Source organism: Lepus europaeus, chromosome 11 (genome assembly GCF_033115175.1).
Source record: "Lepus europaeus isolate LE1 chromosome 11, mLepTim1.pri, whole genome shotgun sequence".
Lineage (NCBI taxonomy): Eukaryota > Metazoa > Chordata > Mammalia > Lagomorpha > Leporidae > Lepus > Lepus europaeus.
The window spans coordinates 86,180,505-86,208,022 of NC_084837.1; the positions used below are offsets into that span (position 1 = coordinate 86,180,505).

The 27,518-nt window shown below is 46.3% G+C and overlaps 2 protein-coding genes across 6 annotated transcripts in view; both read right to left on the bottom strand.

Moving 5' to 3' along the window:
• The window catches only part of CSNK1G1 (casein kinase 1 gamma 1), a 208,890-nt gene extending 207,648 nt beyond the window's left edge, over positions 1-1,242 (bottom strand). For 3 of the 5 annotated variants that reach the window (XM_062206112.1, XM_062206113.1, XM_062206109.1), the window contains exon 1: positions 1,093-1,242. The gene's annotated coding sequence lies outside the window, so the exon portion shown is untranslated. Of the gene's footprint in view, positions 1-383; positions 529-1,092 lie in introns of all 5 variants that reach the window. The other 2 variants (XM_062206110.1, XM_062206111.1) reach the window with 2 other exon arrangements.
• A 6,299-nt stretch (positions 1,243-7,541) lies between these two features.
• Positions 7,542-25,892, bottom strand: PCLAF (PCNA clamp associated factor). Its single transcript, XM_062204799.1, has 4 exons — positions 25,730-25,892; positions 25,386-25,466; positions 19,742-19,904; positions 7,542-8,547 (listed from the first exon to the last, which is right to left on the bottom strand). The coding sequence occupies exons 1-4, from the start codon at positions 25,773-25,775 to the stop codon at positions 8,502-8,504; spliced, it is 336 nt and encodes a 111-aa protein (XP_062060783.1). The 5' UTR covers positions 25,776-25,892; the 3' UTR covers positions 7,542-8,501.
• Positions 25,893-27,518: the final 1,626 nt, after the last annotated feature.

Consider the following 27,518-nt stretch of genomic DNA (forward strand, 5'->3'; position numbering starts at 1 on the left):
ACTGCAAAGCCAATACTTCCACTTGACCACAATTATCTCCTTAAAAGATTAAGACAGGGGCTCCACAGCAGAAAATCTTGTCTCTCTGAACGTTCGCCTCTATTCTGAGACAGCTACACAGTACCTGTTAAGTCAGTGACTGACGGAAACAAACGAGGAGGCTTTCTGCTTCATTTAAACTAGGGCAGCTTTCCTGGCAGGTAAGAAAAGAGGTTGGAAAAGGCTTGCCTCAACATGTCTCGCCTAGACCTCTACATCTAAACGGTCTCTCCAGTCTCCTTTTACACACACGCGCGCGCGCACACGCACACACACCAAGTCCATCTCCAAAGCTACGCCTGGCTAGCCTACAGTCAGAACTGCACTCTCCTAAGACAACTTACACCAGATTCCATATCGAGCTGGGCGACGGTCGGGTATGCCACTGGCACCTTCCCAGCCTCTGAAGTTATCATTCAGAGGCAACAAATCCAGCTCCACTCTCTTTCTTCGACGCCGTGACGCCTGCCCACTTGGGGGACACTGCTCCTATAGGACGACGGGGCGAGGGAGCAGCAAAGGAAGAAGTGGGGGAAGCGCACGGAAGTTGGGCGGAGGGAGGTCTCATTACCCACTCTCCTGCCCTCGCTCTGCCAAGGGCGGCTCCCCGCGGTGCCCAGCGACTCAGAACCCCCGCAGCCCGCGAAGCCCGGACCCGTCCCGGCACCATGGCCAGCAAACCAGAGGGATGGCAAGATGGAACTGCCCCGACCACGCTGCCGAGGTGCACGCCTGCTGCCGGCCCCGGAGGATGCTCCTCCTTTCGGAGCGAGCCCTCCAGGTGGCAAACTCCCGGTCCGCACTGGCCGAAGTCGGGCGCCTCCTCGGCATGCTCCTCCCCGGCCACCCGAAACTCTCGGCCCGCGGGGTCCCCCTGCTCTCCCGTCCTACCCCCCGCAACCTTTCGCAGCCACACACGCCGGCCTGCGCCCCACCCGGGATCCCAGCCTCCCCCGCCCGGACCGCAGAAGGACCCCCCACCGGTCCCCTCAAACACACACAAACACCCTCAGACTCCAGCTTCCCGGATCCCGTCGAAGCCGGAGCAAGTACCTGGCCCGGCAGCGCTCCAGGGCTCCAGTGGGGCGGGCGCGGTCTCCTCCCGGAGGCGCCCAGTCCCTCTCTACCCACCCGCAGCGGCGGCTTCTCTTTCCCCGGAGCGGGAGGGAGGACAGGAGGCGGAGGGGAGGGGGAAGGCGAGGAGCTGAGGAGCGGCTGGAGCCGAACCGGAAGTACTTAGCGCTGGCCCCGCCCCCGACCTGGAGCCCGCAGAGCGGCCGCGCGCTCCTGATAGGACAAACCTGGAGCAGGCGTGCAGAAATCGACACCACCACTTCCGGGTTACCCCCGTGCTGCCACTCCTTAGCAACCGCGTGGGGTTGCTAAGCGGAAGTGCTTTCAGGGACTGCCACCCGGATTTCTTCGGGACTCTCGGGAGGTAGGTAGAGCGGGTGGTCTTGTCTTCTGGCGACACCGTCTTACCCTCTGCTCTTGTTCTTAGACCGCGTGTGCGCTTCGGGGCCAGGGCACAAGGCCCACCCTGCTTTCCCCTCAGCGGCACTGTTCCACCTGCTCCCTCCAGCCCTGTGGCCCCTCCTGAGGCGCGTCTTTCCAGTCCCTTCGCGGGAGTTATTTTCTGGCGTTTTAGCGTGCATCTCCCTCTGGTGGATTCCCAATTGTGTTTCAACTAGACTTTTCAAATCTTCAGCTTGTGAAAGCTTGTCGTGAACTTGGATCGCCTCTCACAGCCCCTGAAGCCTAAATGGTGAGAAAACTTTTGTCTTCACCTGTTCTTTGGCAAGGATTGTGCACATTCGTGTAAGGTCTGGAAATAGCCTAGCTAAATGGAAGAGAAAAAAAAATCCGAGGGAAATCAGCTAGAGTGATTTTAATCCTTAAAAACGGTAAGCAGGGGCCGGCACTGTGGCGCTGTCTGCCGTGCCAGCATCCCGTGAGCGCCCGAAAGCTGTGGAGATGGCCCGAGCCCTTGGGCCCCTGCACCTGTGTGGGAGACCCGGAAGAAGCTCCTGGCTCCTGGCTCCGGATTGGCGCAACTCCAGCCTTTGTGGCCATTTGGGGAGTGAACTAGCGATGGAAGACCTCTCTCTCTCTCTGCCTCTCAAATAAATAGTATATAAAAAAGAAACAAACAGAGGCCTGCATTGTGGTGCAGTGGATTAAGCCAGAGTTTGCAATGCCAGCATTCTGAATCAGAGTGCTATTTCCAGTCCTGGCTGCTCTGCTTCCCATCTTGCTTCTTGGTAATGCACCCAGGAAGGCAGCAGAAAATAGCCCAAGTACTTGGGGCCTTGTCATCCATGGGGGAGAAGCCGCTGGAGTTCCTGGCTCCTGGCTTCAGCTGCAGTTGGTTGCAGCCTTTTGGGGAATGAACCAACAGATGAAGATCTCTCATTATGCTTTTCAAATAAATAAATATTTAAGAAAGAATTAGTCTAACATTTATTTTGAGGAAACCCAATACTGTTACTCAATATTAAATTTAATATCCCTGGCATCATTAATACTGAAATATAAAGAGTTCCATGGGCATCTCTAAATATGATACCAAAAGTACTCCAACAATTAACATATGCGGTAAGAAGCAATTTAGTCTAATTATGATTTAAGTGCACCTTATATTCAAAAGACACCCCTTACAGAAGGGATTCAGAGGGGCCAGTGCTGTGGCATAGCAGGTAAAGCCGCCACCTGCAGCACCGGCATCCCATATGATTGATGTTCAAGTCCCGGCTGCTCCACCACAGATCCAGCTCCCTGCTAATGTGTCTGGGAAAGCAATGGAAGATGGCCAGTTGGGCCCCTGCACCCACGTAGGAGACCCAGAAGTTGTTCCTGGCTTCAACCTGGCTCAGCCCTGGTCATTGTGACCATCTGAGGAGTGAACCAGCGGATGGAAGATCTGTCTCTTCCTCTCTAACTCTGCCTTTCCAAATAAATAAATAAAAATCTTTTTTTAAAAAGGTGGGGGTGAGGGGTTCAGAGAAACTCAGTAACACATGTGACATAAACAATAAAATATTAAGCCTTAGGAGAGAAGACTAGATATGACAATTATCTTTAAATAATTGATGATTCTTGTGTGGCAGGAATAATCTGTTATTTCAAAGAATCAAGAATAGAAGGGGTTTACAAAATTCAAATTTGTAACTCAGCATCTTTCACAATAAGAGTTGCCAACAAACAAAACTGTCCATCTAATAAACAACTGTAACTGGGACCGCCTAGAGTGCCGGCATCCCATATGGGTGCCGGTTCAAGTCCTGGCTGCTCCAGTTCCAATCCCACTCTCAGCTATCGCCTGGGAAAACAGTAGAAGATGGCCCAAATCCTTGGGCCCCTGCACCCACATGGGAAACTCAGAAGCTCCTGGCTCATGGCTTTGGATTGACTCAGCTCTGGCCTTTGTGGCCATTTGGGGAGTGAACCAGAGGATGGAAGACCTCGCTATCTCTCTCTACCTCTCTGTAACTCTGCCTTTCAAATAAATCTTTTTTAAAAAATTAAAAAATAAACAGCAGTAACTGTCTTAGTTAAAACTAGATGACTTCTTACATGCCTCCCAGTTTTAATTTAATGAAGATCTCTCTCTGCCACCTCTATATGTCTACTGTTCTCAAAGGTAGAAGGAATCATTTTAACAATGTTGGGGGGCCGGCGCTGTGATGCAGCGGGTTAAAGCCCTGGCCTGCAGTGCCGGCATCCCATATGGGCGCTGGTTCTAGTCCCGGCTGCCCCTCTTCTGATCCAGCTCTCTACTGTGGGCTGGGAAAGCAGTAGAAGATGCCATGAGTCCTTGGGCCCCTGCATCCGCGTGGGATACCCAGAAGCTCCTGGCTACTAGCTTCAGATCACTGTAGCTCTGGCTGTTGCGGCCATCTGGGGAGTGAAGCAGCAGATGGAAGACCTCTCTCTCTGTCTCTACCTCTTTCTATAACTCTGTCTTTCAAATAAAGAAAATAAATCTTTAAAAAAAAATTTAAAAAACAATATTGGATAGACCCAGCTGAACCTTTAATTTTTCCAAAAGTGAATAAGCCTGAACGAAATGCAGTAGGGTTTTGTTTTGTTTTGTTTTTTTAATGTGTGTGTGTGTGTGTGTGTAACGTTAGTTTAGGCTTTATTTTCAGATTAAAAAAAAAAAAATTATTTGATGTCAAAAAAAAAAAAAAAAAAGCCGGCGCCATAGCTCAATAGGCGAATCCTCCGCCTTGTCTATCTCTCACTGTCCACTCTGCCTGAAAAATAAAAAAATAAAAGAATTAGAGGCTGGCGCTGTGGCATAGTGGGTAAAGCCATTGCCTGCAGTGCCAGCATCCCATATGGGTGCCAGTTCATGTCCTGGCTGCTCCACTTCCAATCCAGCTCTCTACTGTGGCCTGGGAAAACAGTAGAAGATGGCCCAAGTCCTTGGACCCTTGCACTGCCGTGGGAGACCCAGAAGACACTCCTGGCTCCGGATCGGCGCAGCTCTGATCTTTCGGAGCCATCTAGTGAGTGAATCAATGAATGGAAGATCTCTCTCTCTCTCACTCTGCCTCTCTTCTCTCTGTGTAACTCTGACTTTCAAACAAATAAATAAATCTTTTAAAAAAAAGAATTTACAGGCCGGCACCGTGTCTTAACAGACTAATCCTCCGCCTTGTGGCGCCGGCACACCGGGTTCTAGTCCCAGTTGGGGCGCTGGATTCTATCCCAGTTGCCCCTCTTCCAGGCCAGCTCTCTGCTACGGCCCGGGAAGGCAGTGGAGGATGGCCCAAGTCCTTGGGTCCTGCACCCGCATGGGAGACCAGGAGAAGCACCTGGCTCCTGCCATCGGAACAGCGCGGTGCGCCGGCCGCAGCACGCCAGTCGCGGCGGCCATTGGAGGGTGAACCAACGGCAAAAAGGAAGACCTTTCTCTCTGTCTCTCTCTCTCTCTCACTATCCACACTGCCTCTCAAAAAATAAAATTAAATTAAATTTAAAAATTTAAAAAAGAATTTACAAACATTGGTTGTATTTGTTTTTAATTTTTTAATTCATTTGAGAAGCAAAAAGAGCTCCCATCCACATGTTCACTTCCTTAGATGCCCCCAATGGCTGGAACCAGGCCAAAACTGGCGCCACAAAAGCAATCCATGTTCCTCACATGGCTGTGGTAGTGATCCAACTGCTTGATCCATAACTGCTGCCTCTCAGGGTTCACATTACAGGCAGCTGGAGCCAGGTATCAAATACAAGTACTCCACTGTGGAACACTGATGCCTTAACCCCTAGGCCAAACACCCATCCAACATCATTTAAATAACCTTTTAAACACACTTTACAATTTAATCTAAAGTATCTATTCTTATTTTATGAAACAATGAAAACACAGTGTACATATGATCCTCACAGTGCTCTAGGATTCAAAAATCCCAGAGCATTTTTATTTTTTTTTAATTTATTTGACAGAGTTAGGCAGTGAGAGAGAGAGACAGAGAGAAAGGTCTTCCTTCCGTTGGTTCACCCCCAAATGGCCGCCAAGGCCAGAGCTACGCCGATTGGAAGCCAGGAGACAGGTGCTTCCTCCTGGTCTCCCACGCAGTTGCAGGCGCCCAAGCACTTGGGCCATCCTCCACTGCCTTCCTGGGCCACAGCAGAGAGCTGGACTGGAAGAGGAGCAGCCACAATTAGGACCCGGCGCCTATATGGGATGCCGGCGCTGCAGGCAGAGGATTAGCCAAGGGAGCCACCGGAGCATTTTTAATCACTAATTGGTCAAGAATATCACCAGCATTAATACTTTGATCCAATCAGTGAGGAAAACCTAATCAGCTTTGGGAGGAAGGGTATAAAGCCTAAAACTTAGTTCCTTTTTCAGTGAATAAATTTTACTTTTTAATTCATTTTCAATGAAAATAAGAAGTCTGTTTCTTGTATGTTTAGAAAAGCTAAGTTGTCATGCTACATTAACAAAAATCTTTATAAAGGACAGAATGGATCTGGCACTGTGGCACAGTGGGTTAAACCACAACCTGCATCAATGGCATCTCATATGGGCGCTGGATTGTGTCCTGCTGCTCCACTTCTGATTCAGCTTCCTGCCAATACACCTGGAAAAGCAGCAGCAGATGGCCAAAGTCCTGGGGACCCTGCACCCACACGGGACTGGGAAGAAGATCCTGGTTCCTGGCTTCAGCATTGCCCAGCCCCAATTGTTGAGGCCATTTGGGGAGTGAAACAACACATGGAAGGTCTCTCTCTCTCTCTCTGTAACTCTGCCTTTCAAATACATAAATATTTATACAAAAAGAAAAAAAGGAAATAGGTTACACAGGACCTCTGCCTAATAAAAGTGAGATATATAAAGTATACTTGAAAAAATTGTAGGTTCTGGCCGGCGCCGCGGCTCAACAGGCTAATCCTCCGCCTTGCGGCACCAGCACACCGGGTTCTAGTCCCAGTTAGGGCACCGATTCTGTCCTGGTTGCCCCTCTTCCAGGCCAGCTCTCTGCTGTGGCCAGGGAGTGCAGTGGAGGATGGTCCAAGTGCTTGGGCCCTGCACCCCATGGGAGACCAGGAGAAGCACCTGGCTCCTGCCATCGGATCAGCGCGGTGCGCCAGCCGCAGCGCGCCAGCCACAGTGGCCATTGGAGGGTGAACCAACGGCAAAAAGGAAGACCTTTCTCTCTGTCTCTCTCTCTCACTGTCCACTCTGCCTGTTAAAAAAAATAAAAAATAAATAAAAAAAATTGTAGGTTCTTTAACATTCAAATTTTTAGAAGTAATTACCTATCAAAAAATGAGACCCATCAAATGGGCACCTATCAAAATGAGACCTCACTGGGCACACCACCATAAACTTTCTTCATCAGTGAAAAATAGCAAATCAAGTTGCAGACACACTAAAACTTGACTTTAACTAACTTGGTTCAAGCTTCTTAAAGCTAATTATCAAAGCAGTATTTGAAATAAATATTCTCTTTCCAATTCATTAACATTCTTTTTAGTATCTGTCTCTAAAAGTCAAAGCAAAAAATGTCATCTACAATCATCAAGACACAGTTTGGAAGTTAATAAAATCAGGTCAATGTACTGATTTGTATATGAAAGGAATAAAATAGAAACATCTGGGGACCAGCCGTGGATTAAAGCCCTGGCCTGAAGCACCGACATCCCATATGGGCACTGGTTTAGTCCCAGCTGCTCCTCTTCGGATCCAGCTCTCTGCTATGGCCTGGAATAGCAGTAGAAGATGGCCCGAGTCCTTGGGCACCTGCACCCACGTGGGAGACCTGGAAGAAGCTCCTGGCTCCTGGCTCCTGGCTTCGGATTGGCTCAGCTCCAGCCATCGAGGCCATCGCGGCCATCTGGGGAGTGAACCAGCAGGTGGAAGACCTCTCTCTTTGTCTCTACCTCTCTCTGTAACTCTGTCTTTCAAATAAATAAAATAAATATTAAAAAAAAAAAAGAAACATCTGGTAGGACATAATCTTAGGAAGCACACAAATGAATAGTATTCTGGAAGTAAGCATTATTTATTAAACAAATTTCAGGAAAAACATGCCTGTTAAAACACAATTAGTTTTGACAACAGACTGTCAGGAAGCAGAATATGTGATGAGGAAGCAAGAATATCAGTTACCAAGTAATATTATACCCACCTCTTCAATTATATGACTGGTTATCTTGAAAAACAGTATTTCTGAAGGACTTTAGAGATACAAAATTCTGGGTATGGAATGATTTGCTTTTCATGTTTTATTAATTTCCAACTTTAAAAGTATAGGCCTAAAGTATATCATTTTATGATATTGAGTAAAATGTATGTACTGCAAGAATTCCTCCCTATTAGTGCAATCTGTGGAATCTTCCTCCTGATTCTAGTCTAGTATTTTATCTTGATATTGTAATAAGAGCTTTGATGACCAACCGTTTAAACTGTCAAAAACAGACTGTCCTTAAATTTTTCTAGGGAGAAGATATCCATCCAAATTTTTCAACATTGCATCTTTGGCATCCTTTCTGAAAAAAGGTAGAGATCAGGTTTAATTAATACTGAATTTTTTTAAATGTGCAAAAATCTAACTCCACTTTTTAAGCAAATAAAAGGAATAAGATATGGCACCATCCCAGTAATCAAATGGCAATAAAAATGGCTCGGTACAAAGATCTAAGCAAATCTCAAATATAGCAGATTAGTAATTTGAACATTGTGCAATGATTTGATTTTTTTAAAAACAATAAGCTTAATAACAGGAGGAACAAAATACTGCATTCTATTGACTATTAAGCTAAGATAACCTTACAGATTCTCCAATTTCAGAACTATTTGCTTTTGAACAACTAAATTTTAGCCTCATTTTTTAAATTAAATGCTTATTCAACAAAGATAATTGGAACAAAAACATCTATGCAAATTTACACCCTAGAATACCAGAATAAACCGGAGACATTATTCAAAGATGAATAAGGAAGTTCTATTCGTTTTCGTCATCTGTGTCATCGGGTTGCAAAGGACGTGGTCTGTGGAAAGAATAAAGAACTTCAATAGTCACTCAAGCCTCAATTGTTTAAAAAAACAATTGTTTAAATAATGGGGCCAGCATTGTGGCATAGCGGGTACAGCCATTGCCTGCAACACCAGCATCCCATATGGGCAACAGTTCATGTCCTGACCGCCCCACTTCCCGTCCAGCTCCCTGCTAATGGCCTGGGGAAAGCAGCAGAAAATGGCCCAACTCTTGGGTCCCTGCTATCCATGTGGGAGACCTAGAAGAAGCTCCTGGCTCCTGGCTTCAGCCTGGCCCAGCCCTGGCCATTGCAACCATCTGGGGAGTGAACCAGTGGATGAAAGATCTCTCTCTGTCTTTCCTTCTCTCTCTGTAATGCTGACTTTCAAATAAATAAATAAATCTTTGAAAAAGAAACAAAAAGAAATAATTACAAGGGCTGGTGCTGTGGCACAACAGGTTAAAGCCCTAGCCTGAAGTGCCCGCATCCCATGTGGGTGCCGGTTCTAATCCCGGCTGTTCCTCTTCTGATCCAGCTCTCTGCTATGGCCTGGGAAGGCAGTGGAAGATGGCCCAAGCCCTTGGGCCCTGCACTCACATAGGAGACCCAGGGAAAGCTCCTGGTTCCATTCTTCAGATCGGCGCAGCTCTGGCCATTGTGGCCATCTGGGGAGTGAACCAGCAGATGGAAGACCTCTCTCTGTCTGTACCTCTCTCTGTAACTCTGTCTTTCAAATAAATATAATAATTTTTTTTTTTGACAGGCAGAGTGGATAGTGAGATAGAGAGAGACAGAGAGAAAGGTCTTCCTTTTTGCCGTTGGTTCACCCTCCAATGGCCGCTGCGGCCGGCGCACCTCACTGATCCGAAGCCAGGAGCCAGGTGCTTCTCCTGGTCTCCCATGCGGGTGCAGGGACCCAAGCACTTGGGCCATCCTCCACTGCCTTCCCGGGCCGTAGCAGAGAGCTGGCCTGGAAGGGGGCAAATATAATAAATCTTAAAAAAAAGAAATAATTACAAATTTATACATAATTCAGGAACATTAATAGTGCAATGAGTCTGGTCAAGTGAATAGAAATGCAAGAAAATTAAACACCATTAATTAGTAAACGCCTACAAATTTCAAGTACTAGAGCAACACAACTTTCTAACTATTTTGCCTATTGATTTGCTGCATCAGTGTTTCTCCTTGATAATATGTTGCCATTTTTTCTTAAAGAGGAAACATCTATTTCTATAGCATCTTCTTTCAACATGTTAAGTTGATTGATAAATAGCATTTAATCCTCCAACAAGAACCTTGCAAATAATTAATCCATTTGAAGAGAGAAAACATACAGCAAGTTGTCCTATTTGATGGTAAACCCTTCTGAACCATATGAATGTATTACCTAGTTAGAAAAACTCCAAAATTATTTTTGCTATTGTAGTTATAACTCTTTTTAATGCTTATTAATTTTTATTTATTTGAAAGGCAAAGCAATGGAGGGAGGGAGGGCAGGAGGGAGATCATCCATCTCCTGGTTCACTCCCCAAATGCTTGCAACAACCAGGGCTGGGCCAGGCCAAAGCCAGGAGCTGGGAACTACATCGGGGTCTCCCACGTGGGAGACAGACTCAAGTACTTGAGCCATCATCTGCCTCCTAGGCATATTAGCAGAAAGCTGGACCTAAAGGCAAAGAGAGGATTCTATCCCAGGCACTCTGATAAGTGATGCTGGTTGTCCCGAGCAGCAATTTAACCAACAACGCCTGCCCTGGTAGTTGTAGCCTTTGAAAAACAATTTACATTATCCCAAAGCTATTTTGTACTTCTTACAGTTTTTATAGGGAAAAGGTCAATTAAGAACTTAATCATAAAGCTGACAGATTTGTGAAATCTAAAATATTTAGTTTCAAATTAGATCAGTAGACTGAATGGTCATAGACCTAAGTAAGAAAGATGGAAGCTAAAACAAAGGTGTTCAGATTTGGTTTAAAATTATTATTGACTCATGTGCTATTACAGAGAGATCTTCCTTGTATTTTTCTGAAAATTAAATCAATTTAACAAATTAACACTATAGTGACCTAAACTTCCTTTTTAAAAAATATTTATTTATTTATTTACTTGAAAGTCAGAGTTACACAGAGAGAGAAGGAGAGGCAGAGAGAGAGAGTCTTCCATCCACTGGTTCACTCCCCAGTTGGCTGCAATAGCTGAAGCTGTGCCAATCTGAAGCCAGGAGCCAGGAGCCAGGGAGCTTCTGGGTCCTCCATGCAGATGCAGGGGCCCAAGGACTCATACCCTCTTATACTGCTTTCCCAGGCCATAGCAGAGAGCTAGATTAGAAGAGGAGTAGCCAGGACTCAAACTGGCGCCCATATGGGATGCCGGCACTGCAGGCGGCGGCTTTACTCACTATGCCACAGCGCTGACCCTTAAACTTCCATTTTCACAAGGACTTGATTTACTTTAGGCATCAGAAATCTGATCAATATTTAAGGAGACAGTCTTTCTTGATTCTGATTCTCCCCTATGCTACTGATGGAAGTTTATTCAAAAGGAAGGAAAACAAGGCCATAGGTGTAGTAATCATGTTCCAGAATATAAATTAAGGAGTTTATGGCATAAGTCTTTCTGATAAACACACTTACTATTTCAAAACAGGGATAACTGCACTCTCTTAAAAAAAAGGCAAATCTAATAAAAAGACCTTAAAATAAATTAAAACTCTATCATGTAATTTAATGTTACAGATTTTATTATATCATGGATTAAAGTTCTTTATGAGCCTATACATACAAGCATATTGCAAAAAGTTTGTGAGGGGAGGGCATTTGGCCTAGCAGTTAAAATGCTGGTTAGGACACCACGTCCTCTATCACGATGCCTTGGTTCACTTCCCAGCTCTACTTCCCAATTTCGCTTTCTGCCAATGCAGACCCTGGGAGGCAGCAGGTGATGTCTCAAGTAGTTGGGTCCCTGCTACCCATGTGGGAGACATGAATTGAGTATCCAGCTTCTGGGTCTGTCATAGTGATTATGGGCATTTGAGGAATGAACTAGCAAACGGAAGCTATCACTCTCTCTGCCTCGCAAAAAAAAAAAAAAAAAAAAAATGGAAAATGGAGTATAAAGCAAGTTTATTTTGAGATAAAAATATTTTGAAATCCATGTATAATTTTTTCATAACACTCATTTTCCATGAACATTTTGAAGACTCCCCTAATGGGATGGGGCATTGTGGTCCTCCAACTCCCTGCTGTTGCACAGTTAGCAGCAGAGGATGTATCAAGTACTTGAGTTCCTCTCTCTCTCTCTCTCTCTGCCTCTCTATAACTCTACCTTTCATATGAATAAATAAATATTAAAAAAAAAAAAACAAAGTCATGTAGCTAGGACGTAAACCAGGACTCTGGGGCCGGTGCCGTGGCACAGTGGGTTAACGCCCTGGCCTGAAGTGCTGGCATCCCATATGGGTGCTGGTTCGAGACCCGGCTGCTCCACTTCTGATCTGGTTCTCTGCTATGGCCTGGGAAAGCAGTAGACGATGGCCCAAGTCCTTGGGCTCCTGCACCCACATGGGAGACCTGGAAGAAGCTCCTGGCTCCTGGCTTCAGATTGGCACAGCTCCGGCCGTTGCGACCATCTGGGGAGTGAACCATCGGATGGAAGACCTCTCTCTCTCTCTCTCTCTCTCTCTCTCTCTCTGCGTAACTCTGACTTTCAAATAAATAAATAAATCTTTAAAAAAAATAAAACCAGGATTCTAATATGGAATCAGGCCTCACAAGTGGCAGCTTAAACTGCTGTGCCACACACCTGCCCCAGATCCTCCTACCCCCTGTTGCTCTGCCTTTCTCAAGTAGACGAAAATAAATAAAAGTGGCTGCTGCCGTGGCTCACTGGGCTAATCCTCCACCTGCGGCGCTGGCACCCCCAGGTTCTAGTCCTGGTTGGGGCACCGGTTCTGTCCCGGTTGCTCCTCTTCCAGTCCAGCTCTCTGCTGTGGCCTGGGAGTGCAGTGGAGGATGGCCCAAGTCCTTGGGCTCTGCACCTTCATGGGAGACCAGGAGGAAGCACCTGGCTCCTGGCTTCGGATTGGCGCGGTGTGCCAGCCTCAACGCGCTGGCCGTAGCGGCCACTTGGGGGAAGGGTGAACCAACGGAAAAAGGAAGACCTTTCTCTCTGTCTCTCTCTCTCTCACTAACTCTGCCTGTCAAAAAATAAAATAAAATAAGAAGAAAAAAAGAAAATAAATAAAAGCTTCTTTAAAATAAGGTTTCTGTACATAAAGGCAGTTGTAAAAGTTTTACTTTCCAAAATCAAGACCATTTGGGCTTAGGACTAGGTTCTACCTATCTTAAAAATACTGACTGAGAGAAAAAGTGTTTCAAATGTAGCTATTCTGATTGACAACTTTTTTGTTTGCTTTTAAACGAAGAGTAGAGTTATGAATTTAATGCAGGTGAGTTTTAAATACTCACCTTCCAAATACCTGATTTATGTTATTTTTGTCTACTTTTCATTTACTTCTTAATTTCAAGATTTATCAAATACGTCTTCAAAACAGATTAACTGAATTTTAAGAATTACCCAACATATGCAGAAATAGAAAGCAGTGTTTTAAGATTAGTTGAAGTAAGTGCATGTGTAATCTCATGAGTCAAGCTAAGTATGGTAGTAAATGACTTCTCTTATTGGATGGAAATGTGTGATGAGAAATGCCTTATTTCACTTTTATGCATATATGTAGGAATTACTCATGCTTGGACTTGAACTAGATTCCAGTCAATCATTGCCCCAGCACATGTCAATTACTACATATAAAATCAAAAGCAATGTCAAATCCAAAGCACCAGAGCAAGGAGTTAAGTTTCCAAGAGAACAGTAAAAGCTTAACAATGAAATACCAGAGTATATCAGTATTAAATTGAGACTGCTGATACAATACACAAAGGAATTACAGAAACACCGAGTGGTTCCTTCTAATGTACATAAGAATAAAGTCATGATTGCATTTTATATTACCTAATCATTCTACAACTTTCTAGATTTAATGACCCAAAATGAAAATTGAATGTCCATTCCACAGGTAATTCTTTTTCTCTAGATCAAGGTGAAATTACTATTTTCAAGTTAGAGTTTAATTTAAAGCAACATTTAATAAAATAATTAACTAATTTTTTTGATGTTGTCTTTCTCACGTTTTATATGTGAAACTCCAGGATATTTAATATTGGCATTCAGGGGTCAACATTGTGGGGTAGCAGGTAAAGCTGCCACCTGCAGCACTGCCATCCCATACAGGTGCTGGTTCAAGTCCCAGCTCTTCCATTTCTGAACCAGCTCTCTGCTAATGCGCCTGGGAAAGCAGTGGAAGAGGTAGACCCCTGCACCCATGTGGGTGACCTGGAAAAAGCTCCTGGCCTCAGATTGGCTCAGCACCAGCCGTCTTGGCCATTTGGAAAGTGAACCAGCAGATGGAAGATCTCTCTCTCTCTGCCTCAGCCTCTCTGTAACTCTGCCTTTCAAATAAACAAATAAATCTTAAAAAAAAAAAATGGCATCCTTCAGATGCTGTTTTCAAGCTAATTCAGTTTGAGACTGTCAAGACTTCTGTGTTAATAAAATAAGGAGAATTAGTAAATTTGATAAGACTTGAGTTTTCTTCTTTGCTGCACTAGACTTCTAGGTGCCATTTGGATTGGGTCTGGACTGTGTGTTGAAGAACTATAGTTGTTTTTCGGCCTGTGATTCTTTTTGTTTGTTTCTTTTTAAAGATTTATTTATTTGAAAGTCAGAGTTATAGAGAGAGAGGGAAAGACAGAGAAAGAGAATCTTCCATCTGTTGGTTCACTCCCCAGATGGCCTCAACAGCCATGGCTGGGCCATACTGGAGCCAGGAGCCAGGAGCTTCTAACAGGTCTTCCACATAGGTGGCAGGGGCCCGCCCACACACTTGGGCCATCCTCCACTGCTTTCCCAGGCATTAGCAAGGAGCTGGATCAGAAATGGAGCAGCCAGTAAATGAATCAATGCCCATATGGCATGCAAGCATTCCAGGTGGCAGGTTTACCCACTACACCACAATGCTGGCCCTGGCCAGAGATTCTTAGCCATACAGATGTAGGACAAACAAGATCATATGGAGGGGCCAACTCTGTGGCAGAGTGGGTAAAGCCGCCGCCTGCAGTGCCAACATCCCATATGGGTGCCAGTTTGAATCCCAGCTGCTCCTCTTCTGATCCAGCTCTCTACTATGGCCTGGGAAGGCAGTGGAAGATGGCCCAAGTCCTTGGGCCCCTGAACCCGCATGGGAGACCAGAAGAAGCTCCTGGCTCCTGGCTTCGGATCAGAGCAGCTCTGGCCGCTGCAGCTATCTGGGGAGTGAACTAGTGATGGAAGACCTCTCTCTCCCTGTCTCTCTGCCTCTGCCTCTCTGTAACTCTGCCTTTCAAATAAAATAAAATAAATCTTTGGAAAAAAAAAAAACATATGGAGGCTGGCTGTAGACTTTAGGCTGCTGTTAGGGGGCTTGTTGTGGTGGTTTCATAATAGGTAGCACTTTCTGTGCTGGTTAGAGGAACAAATGAATGAATCCATAAATAGTGGCAGTGCGGAAAGAGCCCCAAACTGATCCTGGCCACCAACCCTTACCCATGTGGGTCAGTGTGCTGTGTCCAGCTTGATATCCTGAGGATGGCAGGCTTCTTGCTGATGGAGGAGAGGTAGCAAGCCAGGTCTTATATTCAAGGGGCAACAATGGATGTGGCATCCCCTCCAATAACCAAATAATTTGTTTTCGAAATTTGAAAAGTTGTATAGAGAGTCTGGGCTCCATTACTTACAAATCTATGAAAATGTAGGTTTCAAACATTTTTTTTTCCAAGCACCACAATTTTTTCCTGATTCTTAAAAGTAATGCTTGGGCCAGCGCCATGGCTCAATAGGCTAATCCTCCGCCTGCGGCGCTGGTACACCGGGTTCTAGTCCCGGTTGGGGCGCCGGATTCTGTCCCAGTTGCCCTTCTTCCAGGCCAGCTCTCTGCTGTGGCCCGGGAGTGCAGTGGAGGATGGCCCAAGTGCTTGGGCCCTGCACCCGCATGGGAGACCAGGAGAAGCACCTGGCTCCTGGCTTTGGATCAGCGCGGTGCGCGGTGGCCATTGGAGGGTGAACCAACGGCAAAAGGAAGACCTTTTTCTCTGTCTCTCTCTCTCACTGTCCACTCTGCCTGTAAAAAAAAAAAAAGTAATGCTTGGAGCCAGTGCTCTGTGGTTAAACCTCTACCTGAAAGGGCCAGCATCCCATATGAGCACTGGTTCATATCTTGGCTGCTCCTCTTCTGATGCAGCTCTCTGCTAATGGCTGGGATAGCTGTGGAGGATGGCCCAAGTGTTGGGGCCCTGCACCTGCATGGGAGACCCTGAAGAAACTCCTGGCTCCTGGCTTCGGATTGGCCAACTCCAGCTGTTGCAGTCATTTGGGGAGTGAACCAGCAGATGGAAGACTTTTCTCTGTCTCTCCCTTGCTGTCTGTAACTCTGCCTCTTAAATAAATAAATATTTAAAAATTAGGGCTGGTGCTGTGGCACAGCGGGTTAATGCCCTGGCCTGAAGCACTGGCATCCCATGTGGATGCCGGTTCAACACCCGGCTGCTCCGCTTCTAATCCAGCTCTCTGCTATGGCCTGGGAAGGCAGTGGAAGATGGCCCCTGCTCCCGCATGGGAGACCCAGAAGAAGCTCCTGTCTCCTGACTTTGGATCGGCACAACTCCAGCCATTGCGGTCAATTGGGGAGTGAACCAGCAGGTGGAAGACCTTTCTCTCTCTCTCTGCCTCTCCTCTCTTTGTGTAACTCTGACTTTCAAATAAGTAAATAAATATTTAAAAAAGTAAAAAATAAAAGTTGGTACCACAAAGAATGAAAAGAAATGGGGCCGGCACGTTAGGCTAATGCTTGCAATTTTGGCATGCTATTATCAGAGCACCTATTTCTGTCCTGGCTGCTCCACTTCTGATTCAAGTACTAATATTCCTGGGCAAACAGTAGGCCCCTGCCACCCACGTGAGAGACATGGATGGAGTTCCAGAATCCTGGCTTCAGCCTGGACCAGCCCCAGCTATTGCAGCCATTTGGGGAGTGAACCAGGTGATAGGGGATCTCTTTGTCTCCCTCAATCTGTCACTCTTTCTTTCAAATAAAATAAATTAAAAATGGGGGGGGGGCGGGGCTGGCGCTGTGGCACAGTGGGTTAAAGCCTCAGCCTGCAGTGCCGGCATCCCATATGGGTGCTGGTTTGAGTCCCGGCTGCTCCTCTTCCAATCCAGCTCTCTGCTATGGCCTGAGAAAGCAGTGGAAGATGGCTCAACTTCTTGGGCCCCTGCACCCACGTGGGAGAAGCTCCTGGCTCTTGGCTTTGGATCAGCTCACCTCTGGCCAGTGGGATCATTTGGGGAGTGAACCAGTGAAATGGAAGACCTCTCTCTCTCTCTCTCTCTGGCTCTACCTCTCTCTGTAACTCTTTCAAATAAATAAAATAATTCTTTAAAAAAAAATAAATGAGGGGCCAGCACTGTGGCGTAGTAGTTAAAGAAGCCACCTTTGGTATCATCATTCCATGTGGGAGCTGGTTCATGTCCCAGCTACTCCACTTCCAATCCAGCTCCCTGCTAATGGCCTGGAAAAAGCAGCAGATGGCCCAAGTATGGGCCCCTGCCACCCATGCAGGAGACCTGGAAGAAGCTCCTGGCTCCTGGATTTAGCCTGGTTCAGCCCTGGCTGTTGCAGCCATCTGGGGAGTGAACCAGCAGATGGGAAGACTTTTCTCTCTCCCTCTCCTCCCTGGACTTGTAGCTCTTTCAAAATAAGTAAATAAATCTTTAAAAACAAAAAATAATAGAATTTTACCCAGAGATGGCATTATTGATATTTGATATATCTTTATATAGAACATATACATATATTTTACTCATTAAAAATTGTACTTTTTTATCCAGAATTTTTAAACTTTTGCTTGAGAGGCAGATAGACACCCTCCCTCACCTGGTTCACTCTCCAATTCTCTCAACAGTTTGCCAGCCAAGCCAGGAGTAGGAAACTCAGTTGTGATCTCCAACACGGGAGGCAGGGACCCAACTAAATGAGTCATTATTGCCTGTTGTCTCCCAAGGTGCACATTGAGCAAAACACTGGAATTGGGAGCAGAGCCAGGAATGGAATCCAGACATTCCAATGTGGAACACAAATGTCTTAAACACTACCCCAAACACCCACTCCTTGTATCCTTTTTGCTTCATATTTACTGTGAGCATTTTCATGTCATTAGAAGCTTTAAAAAGCATGGTTTAATAGCTTCTTTAAAAGTTCACACACTTGGGGCCGGTGCTGTGGCGCAGTGGGTTAAGGCCCTGGCCTGAAGAGCTGGCATCCCATATGGGCACTGGTTCAAGTCCTGGCTGCTCTACTTCCCATCCAGCTCTCTGCTATGGCCTGGGAAAGCAGCAGAAGATGGCCCAAGTCCTTGGGCCCCTGTACCCGCGTGGGAGACCTAGAAGAAGCTCCTGGCTCCTGGCTTCGGATCGGCACAGCTCCAGCCTTTGAGGCCAACTGGGAAGTGAACCAGCGGATGGAAGATCTCTCTCTATATATCTGCCTCTCCTCTCTCTGTGTAACTCTGTCTTTCAAATAAAACTTAAAAAAAAAAAAAAAGTTCACACACCAAGCTTTATGTGTGAATAGTTTTATCCTCACTTTATTTTTGTTTGGAACTATTTTTACAGAGAAGTTGTAAAGAAAATACACTGTAGTTCTTCAATTTTTCTACAATGATGTGTTATATATTCTTAGGTAAGTTGAACTAGTCACATTTTGAGGGTAATAAGGGGTGGTTATAGGAATTCAAGCTAGATTAACCAACATGGAAACTGTCTTTTGAAAAGGCTAAAGAAAAAAAGACAATAAAATTAAAGAGTAAAGGCATTAAGTTCATGGTTAATCATGTAGCACTTATTATCTGAATAGGAACTGATCCTCTTTGAGTGAATGGAATGAGTAAAAATAATGTGTTTGGGGCTGGCACTGTGGCATAGTGGGTAAAACCAGCACCTGAAGTGCCAGCATCCCATGTGGGCACCAGTTCAAGTCCCAGCTGCTCCACTTCCAATCCAGCTCTCTTCTGTGGCCTGGAAGAGCTGAGGAGGATTCCCTGGATCCTTGGGCCCTCGTGCCCACATGGGAGACTGCGAGGGGGCTCCTAGCTCCTGGCTTTGGATCAGGATGCCTCAGGCCATTGTAGCCACCTGGGGAGTGAACCAGCAGATGGAGGACCTCTCTCTCTGCATCTCTGTAACTCTCCCTTTCAAATAAAAATAAATATATCTTTAAATAATAATAATAATATGTTTTACTGATGTTTGAAATCTGGGAGTGAAGTAAAGTAAGAAAGAGCACAAACTTAAAAAACTGTTGGGGGCGAGTCTTTGGCATAGTAGCACAACACCACTTGAGACCCTCGCATTCCGGTCAGTCTCAGCTCTACTTCCAGTCCAGCTTCCTGCCAACAAGCACCCTAGGAGGCAGTAGGTGATGACTCAAGTAGTTGGGTTCCTGCCACTCACAGGAGAGATCCAGATGGAGTTACCAACCCATGGCTTTGGCTGGCCAACTGTTGAGGGTGTATAGAGACTAAACCAGCTAATGGGAGATCACTCCCTGTCCATCTGTCTCTCTATGCCTGAATAAAATAAAAAGAAATTTCTAAACACAAAACTCTTGGTTTGGGGCTAGCACTGTGGCAAAGCAGGTTAAGCCACTGCCAGTGACACTGATATCCCATATCGGCACCAGTTCAAGTCCTGGCTGCTCCACTTCTGATCAAGCTCTCTGCTAATGCACCTAGGAAAGCTGTGGAAGATGGCCCAAGTTCTTGGATCCCTGCACCCATGTGGGAGACCCGGAAGCAGCTCCTGGCTGACCTGCACCCACGTGGGAGACCCGGAAGCAGCTCCTGGCTGCGGCCTGACCCAGTCCCAGATGTTGTGGCCATTTGGGGAGTGAATCAGCAGATGGAAGATATCTCTCTCCCTTTCTTAAATCAATTTTTTTTAAAAAAAATTATTTTCTTACTGGCTTGACGAGAAACTAAAGTTACTCAGTATCACATTTGTCCTTTATTGTCAAAAGATAAATATTGCTTTTATAATCCAGAATATAAAAACTTACTTTCTCTTTGCCTTTCCTAGGCCACTGGTTCCAGCCTCTTCAGGAATCCGATTCTCTTTTTCAGAATCTTTAGGGGACAGCCTGAAGAATTCTCCAATTCCTTTTTGCCATTTGGGAGTTGGGCGCACACAAACTGGATTCCCTCCTGCATACTTATTTTCAGCTGTTAAATATAAAATTAGAAATAAATACAATTCTTTTACAAATTCCTTCTTTAGCATCATATTTTCAAAGATATTAAGTGATATTAGCTAACTCTAAAGAATTACAAAATGTGTCACAATAAAGCTATATTCAGTTAATAAATTCAGTTTGATGGTTATCTTAGAAAAAGCAGTAACACACTTAAAAAAAAAAAAAAAGACTGAGCTGAAAGGCAGAGTGACAGTGAGAGAGGAGAGACAGAGAGATCTTCTGTATGCTCCTTTACTCCCTAAATGGTCATAACAGCTGGGTCTGGGCCAGGCCAAAGGCCAAAGCCAGGAACTCCATCTGGGTCTCCCACATGGTCGGTAAGGGCCTAAGTACGTGAGCCATCTTCCCACTGCCTTTCCCAGCACGTTAGCAGGGAGCTGGATAGGAAGCAGAGCAGCCAGAACTATAACTGGTGCCCTGACATGGAATGCCAGCATTGCAGCTGGCAACAGTGGCTGAACTCACCACACAATATCAGCCCCAATATAACTTTTACAGCTAGGAACTACGCTTCATATGTGTTCACAGAGCTGGTCAAGTCTTTTTATGTACATCATGCTAAAATTTTATATACTTTTTCATAAGGTAGCATCATGTAGTATAAACTATCTAAATTTTGCCTAAGAAGGTCGTTTAAAGCACAATATAAGAGGCAGTGTAAAAGGTTCCACTCAGGGGCCAGCACTGTGGTGTAGTGACAAAAGCCACAGCATGCAGTGCCAGCATCCCATGTGGGTGCCCGTTCAAGACCTGGCTGCTCCACTTCTGATCCAGCTCTCTGCCACGGCCTGAAAAGCCGTAGAAGATGGTCTAAGTACTTGGGCCCCTGCACCCATATGAGAGACCCAGAAGGTCCTAACCCCTTCGGATTGGCCCAGCTCCAGCCGCAGCAGCCATATGGGGAATGAACTAGCAGATGGAAGATCTATGTCTCTGCCTCTCTGTAACTCTGCCTTCCAAATAAATAAAATAAAACCTTAAAAAAATAGGTTCTACATTTAAAAGCACTTGGCTTCTTCTCAATTCATAAGGGAAATCCAACTCCTGTGTATGTTTTTTTTTTTAAAGATTTATTTATTTATTTGAAAGAGTTAGAGAGAGGAGAGGCAGAGAGAGAGAGAGGTCTTCCATCTGCTGGTTCACTCCCCAGATGCCTGCAATGGCCAGAGCTGTGCCGATCCAAAGCCAAGAGCCAGGAGCTTCTTCCAGGTCTCCCACACAGGTGCAGGGGCCCAAGGACTTGGGCCATCTTCTACTACTTTCCCAGGCCACAGCAGAGAGCTGGATCAGAAATGGAGCGGCCAGGACTAGAACCGGCACCCATATGGGATGCCAGCACTTCAGGCCAGGGCGTTAACCCACTGCAACACAGTGCCAGCCTGTTTTTTTTTTTGTTTTGTTTTGTTTTTAAGAGCCCATATGGGATTCCTATACTGCAGACAGCAGCTTTTATCTGCTACGCCACACTGCCAGCTGCCTGTGCATTTTTAAACAGTAATATGAAAGAAAAATTGAAGAAAATTTTTTGAAGATTTATTTATTTGAAAGAGCAACAGATAGGGAGAGAGAGAGATCTTTCATTTACTGGTTCACTCCCTAAATGGCTACAATGGCCCAGGCTGGGCCAGGCCAAAGCCAAGAGCCAAGAACTTCATCCTCGTATCACAGAGGGATACCATGAACCCAAGTACTTGGGCCGTCTGCTGCTTCCCAGGTGCATTTCTGGGAGCTGGATTGGAAGCAAAGCAGTGGGAACTCAAGCCAGTGCTATGATATGGGATGCCAATGTAAGCTTAACCTGCTGCACCACAAGGCTGGCCCCATGGAAAAATTCTTACTCCCTTATAAAGTAATGATCATGCGGCCGGTGCTGTGCATAGTAGGTTAAGCCTCCAACCGAGGTGCCAGCATCCCATATGGGTACCGTTCCTGTCCCAGCTGCCTCTCTTCTGATCCAGCTCTCTGCTATGGCCTGGGAAAGCAGTGGACGATGTCCCAGGTCCTTGGGCTCCTGCACCCACATAGGAGACCTAGAAGAAGCTCCTGGCTCCTGGCTTCGGATCAGCTCAGCTCAGCTCTGGCCATTGCGGCCATTTGGAGAGTGAACCAGTGCATGGAAGACCTCTCTCTCTGTCTCCCTCTGTCTGCTGTCTGTAACTCTCTCTCAAATAAATCTTGTTTGTTTGTTTGTTTGTTTGACAGGCAGAGTGGATAGTGAGAGAGAGAGAGACAGAGAGAAAGGCCTTCCTTTTTTCCGTTGGTTCACCCTCCAATGGCTGCTGCGGCCGGCGCGTCACGCTGATCCGAAGCCAGGAGCCAGGTGCTTCTCCTGGTCTCCCATGCGGGTGCAGGGCCCAATGACTTGGGCCATCCTCCACTGCCTTCCCAGGCCATAGCAGAGAGCTGGCCTGGAAGAGGGGCAACCGGGATAGAATCCGGTGCCCCAACCGGGACTAGAACCTGGTGTACCGGTGCCGCAGGCGGAGGATTAGCCTGTTAAGCCACGGCGCCCCGGCCGTTTTTGTTTGTTGTTTGTTTGTTTGTTTGTTCAAATAAATCTTTAAAAAAAAAGAAAATGCAATGATCAGAAGGCCAACAGGAGGAAATTACTGTGACTACATTTATCCACACTTACAAAGGTTGTTTTCACATGGACTGTCTGAAGTTATATTATTTGTAATTTTTTAAAAGTACAAATGATTGGGCCGGCGCCATGGCTCACTTGGTTAATCCTCTGCCTGCAGCACTGGCATCTAATGGGCGCCGGGTTCTAGTCCCGGTTGCTCCTCTTCCAGTCCAGCTCTCTGCTGCAGCCCGGGAAGGCAGTGGAAGATGGCCCAAGTGCTTGAGTCCCTGCACCCACATGGGAGACCAGGAAGAAGCACCTGGCTCCTGGCTTCGGATCGGCACAGTGCTGGCCATGGCGGCCATTTGGGGAGTGAACCAACAGAAGGAAGACCTTTCTCTCTGTCTCTCTCTCACTGTCTAAAACTCTACCTGTCAAAAAAAAAAAAGAAAGAAAAAGAAAAAAGGACAGGGTGCTGGCGCTGTGGCGCAGCGGGTTAACACCCTGGCCTGAAGCGCCGGCATCCCATATGGGCGCGGGTTCTAGTCCTGGCCGCTCCATTTCCGATCCAGCTCTCTGCTGTGGCCTGGGAAAGTAGTAGAAGATGGCCCAAGTCCTTGGGCCCCTGCACCCACATGGGAGACCCGGAAGAAGCTCCTGGCTCCTAGTTTCAGATCAGCACAGCTCTGGCCATTGCAGACATCTGGGGAGTGAACCAGTGGATGGAAAACCTCTCTCTCTGTCTATACCTCTCTATGTAACTCTGTCTTTCAAATAAATAAAATAAATATTTTAAAAAAAGTACAAATGATCTATAAAAAATGGGGGAGGGGAAAGTCCTGTTGCCCTGGAGGTTTAGACACCCCTGTCCTATATGGAAGTGCCTGGGTTTGATTCCTAGCTCTAGTTCCTGATTTCAGCTTCCTGAAAATAAAGACCCTAGGAGGCAGTGGTGGTGGCTCTAGTAGGTGGATCCCTGCCACTCTCGTGGGAAACCTAGCTTTGGTTTGCAGGCATTGGGGAAGTGAACCAGCAAATGTTTGTCTCTCTGGATCTTAAATAACCAATAATTAAAAAAAAAAAAAAGTTTCCTGGGAAAAGTAAAAAATAGTGGGGCTGGCGCTGTGGCATAGTGGGTAAAGCTGCCACCTCCCGTGCTGGCACCCCTTTTGGACGTTCCAGTCCCGGCTGCTCCACTTCTGATCCAGCTCTCTGCTATGGTCTGGGAGAGCAGTAGAAGATGGCCCAAGTGTTTGGGCCCCTGCACCCTGTGGGAGATCCAGAAGAAGCTCCGGGCTTCTGGCTTCAGATCGGTGCAGCTGCAGCTGTTACAGCCAACTGGGGAGTGAACCAGCAGATGGAAGAGCTCTCTCTCTCTGCCTCTGCTTCTCTCTGTGTAACTCTGACTTTCAAACAAATAAATAAATCTTTTTTAAAAAAGTAAAAAAAAAAAATAGTAAGAGACTTTTGGGATGTTTTCATTCACTACTAAAAAATACACAGCAGCAATGAATTCAAACCCAGCTCTGCTGACTTAATTTTGTCACACTTACCAAGTTTTATACACACACATACACAAATTTCCTCTTCTGTAAAATAAGGAATTACCAATTTCACACAGTTACTGGGATTAAAAATAGAGATGGTAAAGTGCCTTATAGAGTGCATTTGTTCAACGCATAATTGATTAAGGGCCTATTTATTGACTTGGCTATGGTGATTCAGCCAGTGGGTCACACAACGGGATGTGGCCCTGATGGAACTGATTCTAGTGGTACAGGGTCTAAAATGTTCTCAATAAATTCATCTACTTTAAAAAGTTGTGGCTACTATTTCCTTTCATCTGAAGAGACTGAATACATTCTACCAAGATGGTTAGAATAGGGGGAAACTGGAGTTGACATAAAGACCCACGAAGTCCTCAACAATGCTCCCCAATGTTTTTAACTGAACCTTGCAGAATTAACCCTCTTGCCTATTCAACTTCCTACTGAAAGAAAGAGGCTCCAGATGGCCGGCTATTTTCACATCCTTTCCACAGGAGCGGCATGAAGTTACTGCCCTTGGGGCTCCATCCTGTTCTCCCAAAAGCAGTACCTGGAGCCCCAAAGTCAGACAACACCCACAGGCACCACCCCCATAAAAAGAAGAGGGAAGGAGGGAGGAAGCACACTTTTATTTACACTAAGAAGACGACGTGATGAGCACCTAAATCTACTGATGCAGCGTTTAAGTAACAACACAAAGCCAGCTATCAATATTAAGAAAGAAAGAAAAAAAACCGCTAGGGGCCGGCGCTGTGGCGCATCTGGTTAAAGCCCTGGCCTGAAGCGCCAGTTCTAGTCCCGGATGCTCCTCTTCTAATTCAGCTCTCTGCTATGGCCTGGAAAGACAGTGGAAGATGGCCCTAGTCCTTGGGCCCCTGTACCCACGTGGGAGACCCAGAAGAAGCTCCTGGCTTTGGATCGGCGTAGCTCCGGCCGTTGCGGCCATCTGGGGAGTGAACCAGTGGATGGAAGATCTCTCTCTCTCTCTCTGTCTCTACTTCTTTCTGTAACTCTGTCTTTCAAATAAACAAATAAATCTTTAAAAAAAAAAAAAAAAGCTAAGCCAAAAAAGTAAAAAAAAAAAAAAAATTTTTTTGCAAATCAAATCTAGGTCCCTAACCTCAAGACCTGAGATTCAAGACGCCCCACCCCTATCCCTGCCCACCAAAAGGCCAAGGCCTCCTCAGTATTCCAGAAGGCAAGGAAGAAATGTGGGCGTAAGGGGCTCACGGAAAACCCATTCCCCGGCAGGTCACTCGCAAGGCTGGACCGTGGTACCAGGCCAGATGCCCTGTGGGAGGGTTCCTCTCCGTCCAGGATCCCGCGGGGTCTTTACCTTTCCTCGATGAGGGCGATGCAGAATTAGTGGCAGAGTTGGAAGAACCCAGCACCTTCCTGGGGGCCCGAGAAGCCACCACTGCAAAGAGAAGCAAAGGAGGGCGCTCAAAGTGGGGGCAAGAAGGTTCGGCCACCCACTCTCAGAGCCCAGTTCCCTCCACGGCCCCGGAGCCAGAGGCTCGGAAAGGCGCGCCCGGCGATCCGGTAGAGCAGGATAACCCTTCCCCGTCCCCATCCCGGGCAGCGGCCTCCGGGCCAGCCCCAGTCCGCGCGTGGACCGGGCAGCGGCCATCTCCCGCCGGCCACCAGGCTGCCCTCCGCCGCGAAGCTCCGTCGCCTCACCTTTTCTGTAGGTGCTTGGCACACTATCCGCTTTAGTTCGCACCATGTCTGACCTGAGGAGACGAAAGCTACGAACCGACCTTCCCGCCGCGGGAGTTCCGCTGGACAAGGACCCGAAAACCAGTCTCCCGCCTCAGTTTATATCGGTCTCTTTCCCGCGCGCTCCAAACACTCGCGCGAGCGGCCGCACCCATTGGTTCTGCGCCGTGCCCCCCGAACCAATGGCCAAGGCCCCAGGATGAGAGCGCGGAGGCTTGACGGGGCGCCCAGCCGTCCGTCAACCCGCAGACGTTTGTGATTGGTACCCGCGCCAGGCGGGCGGTGCCAGGACGTTTCCCCGGGGTACCCGAGGTGTGGGTGCCGAGATTCGGAACTAGAGAAATTGGCCCGTTTAGGAAAAACCAAGCAGAAACAGCAAATTACAGCTTTTTCTTTTTTTTTCCTTTCAAAAGTTACCACAGGGTTAACTCCTGTTTAACCCGTTTTCCTCCCAGAAATGAAATTTGAAATTAAGTGGACTTTTTGGCACAAATAAAAAGAATTTGAGTATTTTAATCCCTCCCTCCCACACCCCCGCAAGAAACCCCATCTACAGCATCCATAGTAAAACACTTCCATGGAACGGGGAAAGGAAGCTAATAAAATTCACTTTCAATGCTTTTTTGTTTGTTTGCAGGGTGATGTGAGACTTAAGAAAAACTCTTGAGTTCTATGTACACATAAAAATTAATAAAACGTCTTGTCTAGATCTGTACGTCCTCAGAGCTCCTAAAATGGGCACAGCCTTGCACACAGCGAGCGAGTGTAACTCTAGAATGGGAGTCATAATTGCTTTCTATTCCTATGCATACATTTTATTACTTCAATACCCCCTGGAGAGTGATTTTCTCTTTCTGAATGTCACCCATAAAACAGGATCAGTTAAACTTGCCCGGGATGTATTCTGTTAATTGCTCACTTGAAAAAAAAAATCCTAAGTGTAAGTAGGGTATTGATTTTCTCTAATGAAATAATGTTTTGAACTTTAAAAACATAAGATACTTGATACTTTAACAGAATCAGCAGCCACTTGGGGTAGAATTAAAGGTTCCAGGCGACAATCAACAACAGGAAATGTTTTGGCAATTGCCTGGGTTTTATTTGTTCTTTGTCTTCCTTAACCCGGGAGTCTAAGGTTACAGCCAACTAGCCAACTTAGTGCCAAATCAACAAGCCCCGGGGTATTCCTTTGTTATTTGTGGTCAGGCGCTATCTCCAGGCACAATGGTTCTTAAATTCCATTGTTTCCTTTTCACTTAAAGACGCTTCTACCTGATTCTGAATTGGGTGATTTGAACTCACATCCCAGATTCCAGCAGAGATTAGAACTGCAAAGTCTTGCTAGTTTATTTTTCTGAATCCATATGCCAAGTAAATTGCCAGAAAGAATTACAAATATACCTTTCCATACAGAGGCAGTCTAAATACAAAGGGTCTTCAAAAAATTAATAGAAAACTCATATTTTGAGAAATTATACATAGATTTCAAAACTACTTTTCGACAAAACAAACTTAATTTTTAACTCCATTTTACATGAATTTTTTTGAAGTGTCCTCAACTTGCTATAATTGTATTTATTTTTCTTTTAGAGAGAGAACGAGAGGCAGAGAGAGAACAAGAGGCAGAGAAAGAGAGGCCCTCCATCCACTGGTTCACTCCCCGATTGGCCCCAACGGCCTGAGGTGGCCAGGAGCCAGGAGCTTCTTCCGGGTCTCCCACATGGGTGCAGGGACCCAAGGGCTTGGGCCG

Coding starts and splice junctions, on each gene's coding strand:
- PCLAF (XM_062204799.1), bottom strand. CDS start 25,775: ATGGTGCGAACTAAAGCGGATAGTGTGCCAAGCACCTACAGAAAAG. Junction 25,467..25,729: donor GCCAAGCACCTACAGAAAAG/GTGAGGCGACGG, acceptor TTCTCTTTGCAG/TGGTGGCTTCTCGGGCCCCC. Junction 8,548..19,741: donor CTAGGAAAGGCAAAGAGAAA/GTAAGTTTTTAT, acceptor TTCTTTCCACAG/ACCACGTCCTTTGCAACCCG.